The following is a 13,503-nucleotide window of genomic DNA, read 5'->3' as shown; positions in this document are numbered from 1 at the left end:
ACACTCACTCACTCACTCATACACTCACTCAGTCACTCATACACTCACTCATACACTCACTCATACACTCACTCACTCATACACTCACTCACTCATACACATATTCACTCATACACTCACTCACACACTCACTCACTCATACACTCACTCATACACTCACTCACTCATACACTCACTCATACACTCACTCACTCATACACTCACTCATACTCACTCATACACTGATACACTCACTCACTCATACACTCACTCACTCACTCAGTCACTCATTCATACACTCACTCACACACTCACTCACTCATACACTCACTCACTCATACACTCACTCAGTCACTCATACACTCACTCATACACTCACTCACTCATACACTCACTCATACACTCACTCAGTCATACACTCATACACTCACTCACTCATACACTCACTCAGTCATACACTCATACACTCACTCACTCATACACTCACTCAGTCATACACTCATACACTCACTCACTCATACACTCACTCATACACTCACTCACTCATACACTCACTCACTCATACACTCACTCACTCATACACATATTTACTCATACACTCACTCATACACTCACTCACACACTCACTCACTCACTCATACACCACCACACTCACCCACACAACCACACACACACCAACACCCACACACTACCACAACCAAAACACCCCACACCACAACACACACAAAACACACACACACACACAACACAACAAACCATACACTCACTCATACACTCACACATACACTCACTCATAACTCACTCACTCATACACTCACTCACACACACCACTCATACACACACTCATACACTCACTCATACATACACTCATACACTCACTCACTCATACACTCACTCACTCATACACTCACTCACTCATACACTCACTCAGTCATACACTCACTCACTCATACACTCACTCACTCATACACTCACTCAGTCATACACTCATACACTCACTCACTCATACACTCACTCATACACTCACTCACTCAAACACTCACTCACTCATATACTCATACACTCACTCATACACTCACTCATACACTCACTCACTCACACACTCACTCACTCATACACTCACTCATACACTCACTCAGTCACTCACTCATACACTCACTCAGTCACTCATTCATACACTCACTCACACACTCACTCACTCATACACTCACTCATACACTCACTCACTCACTCATACACTCACTCAGTCACTCATACACTCACTCATACACTCACTCATACACTCACTCATACACTCACTCACTCATACACTCACTCACTCATACACATATTCACTCATACACTCACTCACACACTCACTCACTCATACACTCACTCATACACTCACTCACTCATACACTCACTCATACACTCACTCACTCATACACTCACTCATACTCACTCATACACTGATACACTCACTCACTCATACACTCACTCACTCACTCAGTCACTCATTCATACACTCACTCACACACTCACTCACTCATACACTCACTCAGTCACTCACTCAGTCACTCATACACTCACTCATACACTCACTCATACACTCACTCATACACTCACTCATACACTCACTCACTCATACACTCACTCACTCATACACTCACTCACACACTCACTCACTCACTCATACACTCACTCACTCATACACTCACTCACTCACTCATACACTCACTCACTCACACACTCACTCACGCACTCATACACTCACTCACTCACTCATACACTCACTCACTCATACACTCACTCACTCATACACTCACTCGCTCGCTCACTCACTCATAACTCACTCACTCATACACTCACTCACTCACTCATACACTCACTCACTCATACACTCACTCACTCATACACTCACTCGCTCGCTCACTCACTCATAACTCACTCACTCATACACTCACTCACTCACTCATACACACACTCACTCATACACTCACTGACTCACTCACTCACACACTCACCCACCCACTCACCAACCGACCCACTCACCCACTCACCCAGCCACTCACCCAGCCACTCACCCAGCCACCCACCCACTCACTCACCCACTCACTCACTCACCCACTCACCCACTCACCCAGCCACTCACCCACTCACCAACTCACCCACCGACCCACCGACCCACTCACTCACTCACCCACCCTCTCACTCACTCACCCACCCACCCACCCACTCACCCACCCACTCACCACACTGTCTGGCAATGCCTGCAAGGTGCTGGTGAGTTGGTCAGCAGGTGACAGCGTCTCAGGCAGGTACATGGCCCTGGACAGGAGTAGCAGCGATGTGGGGATTTGTGCACTCAGATGGAGCTCCAGCCACTGTGGGGAGAGTGGTGGGGGGGGGGGAGAGTGGTGGGGGGGGGGAGAGTGGTGGGGGGGGGGGGGAGAGTGGTGGGGGGGAGAGTGGTGGGGGGGGGGAGAGTGGTGGGGGGGGAGAGTGGGAGGGAGATAATGGGTCAGTGAGTGGGTGAGTGGCTGGCTGGGTGGTTCGAGTTAGTGAGTCGGTGAGTGAGTCAGTGAGTGAGTGGCTGGATAGGTGATTGAGTGGCTAGGTGGGTGAGTGGCTAGGTGGGTGAGTGGCTAGGTGGGTGAGTGGCTGGCTGGGTGGGTGAGTTAGTGAGTCGGTGAGTGAGTGGCTGGATAGGTGATTGAGTGGCTAGGTGGGTGAGTGTGTGACTGACTGGGTGAGTGGCTAGGTGGGTGAGTGGCTAGGTGGGTGGGTGAGTTAGTGAGTGAGTCAGTGAGTGAGTGGCGGGATAGGTGATTGAGTGGCTAGGTGGGTGAGTGTGTGATTGTGTGACTGACTGAGCGAGTGGCTAAGGGGGTGAGTGACTAGGTGGGTGAGTGTGTGATTGTGTGATTGTGTGAGTGTGTGACTGACTGGGTGAGTGGCTAGGTGGGTGAGTGGCTAGGTGGGTGAGTGTGTGACTGACTGGGTGAGTGGCTAGGTGGGTGAGTGAGTGGCTAGGTGGGTGAGTGGCTAGGTGGGTGGGTGAGTTAGTGAGTCAGTGAGTGAGTCAGCGAGTGAGTGGCTGGATAGGTGATTGAGTGGCTAGGTGGGTAAGTGGCTAGGTGGGTGAGTGTGTGATTGTGTGACTGACTGAGCGAGTGGCTAAGGGGGTGAGTAACTAGGTGGGTGAGTGTGTAATTGTGTGATTGTGTGAGTGTGTGACTGACTGGGTGAGTGGCTAGGTGGGTGAGTGTGTGATTGTGTGACTGACTGGGTGAGTGGCTGGATAGGTGATTGAGTGGCTAGGTGGGTGAGTCATCAGTTGAGTAGGTGAGTGAGTGGCTAGGTGGGTGAGTGGCTAGGTGGGTGAGTGTGTGATTGTGTGACTGACTGGGTGAGTGGCTGGATAGGTGATTGAGTGGCTAGGTGGGTGAGTCATCAGTTGAGTAGGTGGGTGAGTGACTAGGTGGGTGAGTGTGTGATTGTGTGACTGACTGGGTGAATGGCTAAGTGGGGGAGTGGCTAGGTGGGTGAGTGGCTAGGTAGGTGAGTGTGTGATTGTGTGACTGACTGAGCGAGTGGCTAAGTGGGTGAGTGGCTAGGTGGGTGAGTGTGATTGTGTGACTGACTGAGCGAGTGGCTAAGTGGGTGAGTGGCTAGGTGGGTGAGTGTGTGATTGTGTGACTGACTGGGTGAGTGGCTGGATAGGTGATTGAGTGGCTAGGTGGGTGAGTCATCAGTTGAGTAGGTGAGTGAGTGGCTAAGGGGGTGAGTGGCTAGGTGGGTGAGTGGGTGATTGTGTGACTAGGTGAGTGAGTGGCTAGGTGGGTGAGTGTGTGATTGTGTGACTGACTGGGTGAGTGGCTGGATAGGTGATTGAGTGGCTAGGTGGGTGAGTCATCAGTTGAGTAGGTGGGTGAGTGACTAGGTGGGTGAGTGTGTGATTGTGTGACTGACTGGGTGAATGGCTAAGTGGGGGAGTGGCTAGGTGGGTGAGTGGCTAGGTAGGTGAGTGTGTGATTGTGTGACTGACTGAGCGAGTGGCTAAGTGGGTGAGTGGCTAGGTGGGTGAGTGTGATTGTGTGACTGACTGAGCGAGTGGCTAAGTGGGTGAGTGGCTAGGTGGGTGAGTGTGTGATTGTGTGACTGACTGGGTGAGTGGCTGGTTAGGTGATTGAGTGGCTAGGTGGGTGAGTCATCAGTTGAGTAGGTGAGTGAGTGGCTAAGGGGGTGAGTGGCTAGGTGGGTGAGTGGGTGATTGTGTGACTAGGTGAGTGAGTGGCTAGGTGGGTGAGTGTGTGATTGTGTGATTGACTGGGTGAGTGGCTAGGTGGGTGAGTGGCGAGGTGGGTGAGTGGCTAGGTGGGCGAGTGTGTGACTGACTGGGTGAGTGGCTAAGTGGGTGAGTGGCTAAGTGGGTGAGTGGCTAAGTGGGTGAGTGACTAGGTGAGTGAGTGGCTAGGCGGGTGGGTGACTAGGCGGGCAACTAGGTGAGTGACTAGGTGAGTGACTAGGTGAGTGAGTGACTAGGTGAGTGAGTGACTAGCTGAGTGAGTGACTAGGTGAGTGAGTGGCTAAGTGGGTGAGTGACTAGGTGAGTGACTAGGTGAGTGAGTGGCTAAGTGGGTGAGTGACTAAGTGAGTGACTAGGTGAGTGACTAGGTGAGTGACTAGGTGGGTGAGTGACTAGGTGACTGAGTGACTAGTGAGTGAGTGACTAGGTGAGTGACTAGGTGAGTGAGTGGCTAAGTGGGTGAGTGTGTGATTGTGTGACTGACTAGGTGAGTGGCTAAGTGAGTGAGTGACTAGGTGAGTGAGTGGCTAAGTGGGTGAGTGACTAGGTGAGTGACTAGGTGAGTGACTAGGTGAGTGAGTGACTAGGTGGGTGAGTGACTAAGTGAGTGACTAGGTGAGTGAGTGACTAAGTGGATGAGTGCCTAGGTGAGTGACTAGGTGAGTGAGTGGCTAGGTGGGCGGGTGACTAAGTGAGTGACTAGGTGAGTGACTAGGTGAGTGAGTGGCTAAGTGGGTGAGTGACTAAGTGAGTGACTAGGTGAGTGACTAGGTGAGTGAGTGGCTAGGTGAGCGAGTGACTAAGTGGGTGAGTGACTAGGTGAGTGACTAGGTGAGTGACTAGGTGAGTGAGTGACTAGGCAGGTGACTAGGCGAGTGACTAGGTGAGTGACTAGGCGGGCGACTAGGCGGGTGACTAGGTGAGTGAGTGACTAGGTGAGTGAGTGACTAGGTAAGTGACTAGGTGAGTGAGTGACTAGGTGAGTGACTAGGTGAGCGAGTGAGTGACTAGGCGAGTGACTAGGTGAGTGAGTGACTAGGCGGGTGACTAGGCGGGTGACTAGGTGAGCGAGTGAGTGACTAGGCGAGTGAGTGACTAGGTGAGTGAGTGACTAGCTGAGTGAGTGACTAGGTGAGTGAGTGGCTAAGTGGGTGAGTGACTAGGTGAGTGACTAGGTGAGTGACTAGGCAGGTGACTAGGTGAGTGAGTGACTAGGTGAGTGACTAGGTGAGTGACTAGGTGAGTGACTAGGTGAGTGACTAGGTGAGTGACTAGGCGAGTGACTAGGCGAGTGACTAGGTGGGTGACTAGGTGAGTGAGTGACTAGGTGAGTGACTAGGTGAGTGACTAGGTGAGTGACTAGGCGGGTGACTAGGTGAGTGAGTGACTAGGTGAGTGACTAGGTGAGTGACTAGCTGAGTGACTAGGTGAGTGACTAGGCGAGTGAGTGACTAGGTGAGTGAGTGACTAGGTGAGTGACTAGGTGAGTGACTAGGCGAGTGAGTGACTAGGCAGGTGACTAGGTGAGTGACTAGGTGAGTGACTAGGTGAGTGACTAGGTGAGTAAGTGACTAGGTGAGTGAGTGACTAGGCGAGTGAGTGACTAGGTGAGTGACTAGGTGAGTGACTAGGTGAGTGACTAGGCGAGTGAGTGACTAGGTGAGTGAGTGACTAGGCAGGTGACTAGGTGAGTGACTAGGTGAGTGAGTGACTAGGCAGGTGACTAGGTGAGTGACTAGGTGAGTGACTAGGTGAGTGACTAGGTGAGTGAGTGACTAGGTGAGTGAGTGACTAGGTGAGTGAGTGACTAGGTGAGTGCGTGACTAGGTGAGTGACTAGGTGAGTGAGTGACTAGGTGAGTGAGTGACTAGGTGAGTGAGTGACTAGGTGAGTGACTAGGTGAGTGACTAGGTGAGTGACTAGGTGAGTGACTAGGTGAGTGACTAGGTGAGTGACTAGGTGAGTGACTAGGTGAGTGACTAGGCGAGTGACTAGGTGAGTGACTAGGTGGGTGACTAGGTGAGTGAGTGACTAGGTGAGTGACTAGGTGAGTGACTAGGTGAGTGACTAGGCGGGTGACTAGGTGAGTGAGTGACTAGGTGAGTGACTAGGTGAGTGACTAGCTGAGTGACTAGGTGAGTGACTAGGCGAGTGAGTGACTAGGTGAGTGAGTGACTAGGTGAGTGACTAGGTGAGTGACTAGGCGAGTGAGTGACTAGGCAGGTGACTAGGTGAGTGACTAGGTGAGTGACTAGGTGAGTGACTAGGTGAGTGAGTGACTAGGTGAGTGAGTGACTAGGCGAGTGAGTGACTAGGTGAGTGACTAGGTGAGTGACTAGGTGAGTGACTAGGCGAGTGAGTGACTAGGTGAGTGAGTGACTAGGCAGGTGACTAGGTGAGTGACTAGGTGAGTGAGTGACTAGGCAGGTGACTAGGTGAGTGACTAGGTGAGTGACTAGGTGAGTGACTAGGTGAGTGAGTGACTAGGTGAGTGAGTGACTAGGTGAGTGAGTGACTAGGTGAGTGACTAGGTGAGTGAGTGACTAGGTGAGTGAGTGACTAGGCGAGTGAGTGACTAGGTGGGTGACTAGGTGAGTGAGTGACTAGGCAGGTGACTAGGTGAGTGACTAGGTGAGTGACTAGGTGAGTGAGTGACTAGGCGGGTGACTAGGTGAGTGACTAGGTGAGTGACTAGGTGAGTGAGTGACTAGTTCAGTGACTAGGTGAGTGACTAGGCGAGTGAGTGACTAGGTGAGTGACTAGGTGACTGAGTGACTAGGCGGGTGACTAGGCGGGTGACTAGGTGAGCGACTAGGTGAGTGGGTGACTAGGTGAGTGACTAGGTGAGTGACTAGGCGAGTGAGTGACTAGGTGAGTGACTAGGTGAGTGAGTAACTAGGCAGGTGACTAGGCGGGTGACTAGGCGGGTGACTAGGTGAGTGACTAGGTGAGTGGGTGACTAGGTGAGTGACTAGGTGAGTGACTAGGTGAGTGACTAGGTAAGTGACTAGGTGAGTGACTAGGTGAGTGAGTGACTAGGTGAGTGACTAGGTGAGTGACTAGGTGAGTGACTAGGTGAGTGGGTGACTAGGTGAGTGAGTGACTAGGTGAGTGACTAGGTGAGTGACTAGGTGAGTGACTAGGTGAGTGACTAGGTGAGTGAGTGACTAGGTGAGTGACTAGGTGAGTGACTAGGTGAGTGACTAGGTGAGTGACTAGGTAAGTGACTAGGTGAGTGACTAGGTGAGTGACTAGGTGAGTGACTAGGTGAGTGAGTGACTAGGTGAGTGAGTGACTAGGTGAGTGACTAGGTGAGTGACTAGGTGAGTGACTAGGTGAGTGACTAGGTGAGTGAGTGACTAGGTGAGTGACTAGGCGGGTGACTAGGCGGGTGACTAGGTGAGTGACTAGGTGAGTGGGTGACTAGGTGAGTGACTAGGTGAGTGACTAGGTGAGTGACTAGGTAAGTGACTAGGTGAGTGACTAGGTGAGTGACTAGGTGAGTGACTAGGTGAGTGAGTGACTAGGTGAGTGAGTGACTAGGTGAGTGACTAGGCGGGTGACTAGGTGGGTGACTAGGTGAGTGACTAGGTGAGTGAGTGACTAGGTGAGTGACTAGGCAGGTGACTAGGTGAGTGAGTGACTAGGCGGGTGACTAGGCGGGTGACTAGGTGAGTGACTAGGTGAGTGAGTGACTAGGTGGGTGACTAGGCGGGTGACTAGGTGGGTGACTAGGTGAGTGAGTGACTAGGTGAGTGAGTGACTAGGTGAGTGACTAGGTGGGTGACTAGGTGAGTGAGTGACTAGTGAGTGAGTGACTAGGTGAGTGACTAGGTGAGTGAGTGACTAGGTGAGTGAGTGACTAGGTGAGTGAGTGACTAGGTGAGTGAGTGACTAGGTGAGTGACTAGGTGAGTGAGTGACTAGGCGGGTGACTAGGTGAGTGACTAGATGAGTGAGTGACTAGTGAGTGAGTGACTAGGTGAGTGACTAGGCGGGTGAGTGACTAGGCGAGTGACTAGGCGGGTGACTAGGTGAGTGAGTGACTAGGTGAGTGAGTGACTAGGTGGGTGACTAGGTGAGTGAGTGACTAGGTGAGTGACTAGGTGAGTGAGTGACTAGGTGAGTGACTAGGTGAGTGACTAGGTGAGTGACTAGGTGAGTGACTAGGTGAGTGACTAGGTGAGCGAGTGAGTGACTAGGTGAGTGACTAGGTGAGTGACTAGGTGAGCGACTAGGTGGGTGACTAGGTGAGCGGGTGACTCACTCTTCCTCTGTCTTGCCCATGTTGGAGTAAGGTGACTAGGTGGGTGACTAGGTGAGTGACTAGGTGAGTGGGTGACTAGGTGAGTGACTAGGTGAGTGACTAGGTGAGTGAGTGACTAGGTGGGCGACTAGGTGAGTGACTAGGTGAGTGAGTGACTAGGTGAGTGAGTGACTAGGTGAGTGACTAGGTGAGTGACTAGGTGAGTGACTAGGTGAGTGACTAGGTGAGTGAGTGACTAGGTGAGTGAGTGACTAGGTGAGTGACTAGGCGGGTGACTAGGTGAGTGGGTGACTAGGTGAGTGACTAGGTGGGCGACTAGGTGAGTGAGTGACTAGGTGAGTGAGTGACTAGGTGGGTGACTAGGCGAGTGACTAGGTGAGTGACTAGGTGAGTGAGTGACTAGGTGAGTGAGTGACTAGGTGGGTGACTAGGCGAGTGACTAGGCGGGTGACTAGGTGAGTGAGTGACTAGGTGAGTGAGTGACTAGGCGGGTGACTAGGTGAGTGAGTGACTAGGTGAGTGAGTGGCTAGGTGAGTGACTAGGTGAGTGACTAGGTGAGTGACTAGGTGAGTGACTAGGTGAGTGAGTGACTAGGTGAGTGACTAGGTGAGTGAGTGACTAGGTGAGTGACTAGGTGAGTGACTAGGTGGGCGACTGGCCTGCTTGAGCTGCCCACGCAGCCTCTCCTCTGTGACCCCCATGGCCCTCATCCCACGCACGCGGCAGGCTGCTTGAACTTCGCCCACGGACAGCGAGCCCACCCCCCCCTCCTTGGCGATCATCTGGGGGGGGGGGGGGGGGGTGGGGGTGGGGGGTGGGGGGCATGAGGGGGGAGGGGTTAGACGGTTGTGGTGATGACGGTAGCCATGACAACCGTAGCTATGACAACGGTAGCTATGACAACGGTAGCTATGACGATAGCTATGACAACGGTAGCTATGACGATAGCTATCACAACGGTAGCTATGACAACGGTAGCTATGACAACGGTAGCTATGATGACAACGGTAGCTATGATGACAACGGTAGCTATGACGACGGTAGCTATGACGACGGTAGCTATGACAACGGTAGCTATGACGATAGCTATGACAACGGTAGCTATGACAACGATAGCTATGACGATAGCTATGACAAGGGTAGCTATGACGGTAGCTATGACAATAGTAGCTATGACGGTAGCTATGACAACGGTAGCTATGACGATAGCTATGACAACGGTAGCTATGACAACGGTAGCTATGACAACGGTAGCTATGATGACGACAGTAGCTATGACAACGGCAGCCATGACAACGGTAGCTATGACAACGGTAGCTATGACAACGGTAGCTATGACAACGGTAGCTATGACGATAGCTATGACAACAGTAGCTATGACAACGGCAGCCATGACAACGATAGCTATGACAACGGTAGCTATGACAACAGTAGCTATGACGATAGCTATGACAACAGTAGCTATGACAACGGCAGCCATGACAACGATAGCTATGACGACGGCAGCCATGACGATAGCTATGACAACGGCAGCCATGACAACGGTAGCTATGACAACGGTAGCTAAACAACGGTAGCTATGTCAACGGTAGCTATGAGAACAGTAGCTATGACGACGGTAGCTATGACAACGGTAGCTATGACAACGGCAGCCATGACAACGATAGCTATGACGACGGTAGCTATGACGACGGTAGCTATGACGACGGCAGCCATGACAATGGCAGCCACGACAACGGCAGCCATGACAACGGTAGCTATGACAACGGCAGCCATGACAACGGTAGCTATGACAACGGCAGCCATGACAACGGTAGCTATGACAACGGTAGCTATGACAACGGTAGCTATGACAACGGTAGCTATGACAACGGTAGCTATGACAAGGGTAGCTATGACAACGGTATCTGTGACGACGGTAGCTGTGACGACGGTAGCTATGACGACGGTAGCTATGATGACGACGGTAGCTATGACAACGGCAGCCATGACAACGGCAGCCATGACGACGGCAGCTATGACGATAGCCATGACAACGGCAGCCATGACAACGGTATCTATGACAACGGCAGCCATGACAACGGCGTCTGCCACGACAACGGCAGCCACGACGGCGGCTGCCACGACAACGGCTGCCACGGCGACGGCTGCCACGACAACGGCAGCCACGACAACGGCAGCCACGACGACGGCTGCCACGACAACGGCAACCACGACGACGGCTGCCACGGCGACGGCAGCAGCCCCGGCCGCCCCCCCCCCCCCCTCCCCCCACAGCACCTTGTCGTCGGCCATGATGTTGCGCAGCTTCATGAGCAGCTGGAAGCGCAGGAAGTTGTTGGTACCCATGGGCTGCAGCTCCAGCAGCCTGCACAGAGCCACCAGCTGGGGGCGGCCGAGGCTGTCCAGCGTCAACTCGTCCTCGAAGAGCTGGGAGAAGCGGAGGATCTCCTCGTTGCTGGGACGCTGCCCGCTGCTGCGGATCTACGAGGGGGTTGGTGGTGGTGGGGGGAGTGGTGGGGGGGGGAGTGGTGGGGGGAGAGAGTGGGGGGGAGAGTTGGGGAGAGCGTCAACTCGTCCTCGAAGAGCTGAGAGAAGCGGAGGATCTCCTCGTTGCTGGGACGCTGCCCGCTGCTGCGGATCTACGAGGGGTTGGTGGTGGTGGGGGGGAGTGGTGGTGGGGGGGTGGTGGGGGGGAGAGAGTGGGGGGAGAGTTGGGGAGAGCGTCAACTCGTCGTCGAAGAGCTGAGAGAAGCGGAGGATCTCCTCGTTGCTGGGACGCTGCCCGCTGCTGCGGATCTACGGGGGGTTGGTGGGGGGAGTGGTGGTGGGGGGAGTGGTGGGGGGAGAGAGTGGGGGGAGAGTTGGGGAGTGGGGGGAGAGTGGGGGGAGAGTTGGAGAGTGGGGGGGGGAGTGGTGGGGGGTGGGGGGAGAGAGTGGGGGGTGGGGGGAGAGTTGGAGAGTGGTGGGAGAGTGGGGGGAGAGTGGGGGGAGAGTGGGGGATGAGTTGGAGAGTGGGGGGAGAGTGGGGGGGGAGTGGTGGGGGGGTGGGGGGAGAGAGTGGGGGGTGGGGGGAGAGTTGGAGAGTGGTGGGAGAGTGGGGGGACAGTGGGGGAGAGTGGGGGGAGAGTGGTGGGAGAGTGGGGGGAGAGTGGTGGGAGAGTGTGGGGAGAGTTGGAGAGTGGGGGGAGAGTGGGGGGAGTGTGGTGGGAGTGTGGGGGGAGTGTGTTGGGAGTGTGTTGGGAGTGTGTTGGGAGTGTGTTGGGAGAGTGGTGGGAGAGTGGTGGGAGAGTTGTGGGAGTGTGTTGGGAGAGTGGGGTGAGTGTGTTGGGAGTGTGTTGGGAGTGTGTTGGGAGTGTGTTGGGAGTGTGTTGGGAGAGTGGGGGAAGTGTGTTGGGAGTGTGGGTGGAGTGTGGGGGGAGTGTGGGGGGAGTGTGTTGGGAGTGTGGGGGGAGAGTGGTAGGAGTGTGTTGGTAGTGTGTTGGGAGTGTGTTGGGAGTGTGGGGGGAGTGTGGGGGGAGTGTGGGGGGAGAGTGGGGGGAGTGTGGGGGGAGTGTGGGGGGAGTGTGTTGGGAGTGTGGGGGGAGAGTGGTAGGAGTGTGTTGGTAGTGTGTTGGGAGTGTGTTGGGAGTGTGGGGGGAGTGTGGGGGGAGTGTGGGGGGAGAGTGGGGGGAGTGTGGGGGGAGTGTGGGGGGAGTGTGTTGGGAGTGTGGGGGGAGAGTGGGGGGAGTGTGTTGGGAGTGTGTTGGGAGTGTGTTGGGAGTGTGTTGGGAGTGTGTTGGGAGTGTGTTGGGAGTGTGGTGGGAGTGTGTTGGGAGTGTGGTGGGAGTGTGTTGGGAGAGTGGTGGGAGAGTGTTGGGAGAGTTGTGGGAGTGTGTTGGGAGTGTGCTGGGAGTGTGGGGGGAGTGTGGGGGGAGAGTGGGGGGAGAGTTGGAGTGTTGGGAGAGTGGTGGGAGTGTGTTGGGAGTGTGTTGGGAGTGTGGTGGGAGTGTGTTGGGAGTGTGTTGGGAGTGTGGGGGGAGTGTGGGGGGAGTGTGGGGGGAGAGTGGGGGGAGAGTTGGAGTGTTGGGAGTGTGTTGGGAGTGTGTTGGGAGTGTGTTGGGAGTGTGGGGGGGAGTGGTGGGTGGGGAGTTGTGGGAGTGTGTTGGGAGTGTGGGGGGAGTGTGGGGGGAGTGTGGGGGGAGTGTGGGGGAGAGTGGGGGGAGAGTTGGAGTGTTGGGAGTGTGTTGGGAGTGTGTTGGGAGTGTGTTGGGAGTGTGGGGGGAGTGTGGGGGAGAGATGTGTGGAGAGTTGTGGGAGTGTGTTGGGAGTGTGGGGGGGAGTGTGGGGGGAGTGTGGGGGGAGTGTGTTGGGAGTGTGTGGGAGTGTGGGGGGAGTGTGGGGGGAGTGTGGGGGGAGTGTGGGGGGAGGGTGGGGGGAGTGTGGGGGGAGTGTGGGGGGAGTGTGTTGGGGAGTGTGGGGGGAGAGTGGGGGGAGTGTGTTGGGAGTGTGTTGGGAGTGTGTTGGGAGTGTGTTGGGAGTGTGTTGGGAGTGTGTTGGGAGTGTGGTGGGGTGTGTTGGGAGTGTGGTGGGAGTGTGTTGGGAGAAGTGGTGGGAGAGTGTTGGGAGAGTTGTGGGGAGTGTGTTGGGAGTGTGCTGGGAGTGTGGGGGGAGTGTGGGGGGAAGAGTGGGGGGAGAGTTGGAGTGTTGGGAGAGTGGTGGGAGTGTGTTGGGAGTGTGTTGGGAGTGTGGTGGGAGTGTGTTGGGAGTGTGTTGGGAGTGTGGGGGGAGTGTGGGGGGAGTGTGGGGGGAGAGTGGGGGGAGAGTTGGAGTGTTGGGAGTGTGTTGGGAGTGTGTTGGGAGTGTGTTGGGAGTGTGGGGGGAGAGTGGTGGGAGAGTTGTGGGAGTGTGTTGGGAGTGTGGGGGGAGTGTGGGGGGAGTGTGGGGGGAGTGTGGGGGGAGTGTGGGGGGAGAGTGGGGGGGAGAGTTG

The 13,503-nt window shown here is 54.7% G+C and overlaps 1 protein-coding gene across 1 annotated transcript in view; it reads right to left on the bottom strand.

Moving 5' to 3' along the window:
• Positions 1-13,503, bottom strand: part of LOC116936817 (mitochondrial proton/calcium exchanger protein-like) — an 84,145-nt gene that overhangs the window by 42,030 nt on the left and 28,612 nt on the right. Inside the window, 3 exon segments of the mRNA XM_076064334.1 lie at positions 2,211-2,342; positions 9,194-9,316; positions 10,815-11,018. Coding sequence (XP_075920449.1) covers positions 2,211-2,342; positions 9,194-9,316; positions 10,815-11,018 — 459 coding nt within the window.

Source organism: Petromyzon marinus, unplaced genomic scaffold (assembly GCF_048934315.1).
Source record: "Petromyzon marinus isolate PM22_M1 ecotype Great Lakes invasive population unplaced genomic scaffold, UKy_Petmar_22M1.pri1.0 PM_Scaffold_390, whole genome shotgun sequence".
NCBI classification, from domain to species: Eukaryota; Metazoa; Chordata; class Hyperoartia; order Petromyzontiformes; family Petromyzontidae; genus Petromyzon; species Petromyzon marinus.
This window is presented reverse-complemented; position numbering and strand designations above follow the sequence as displayed.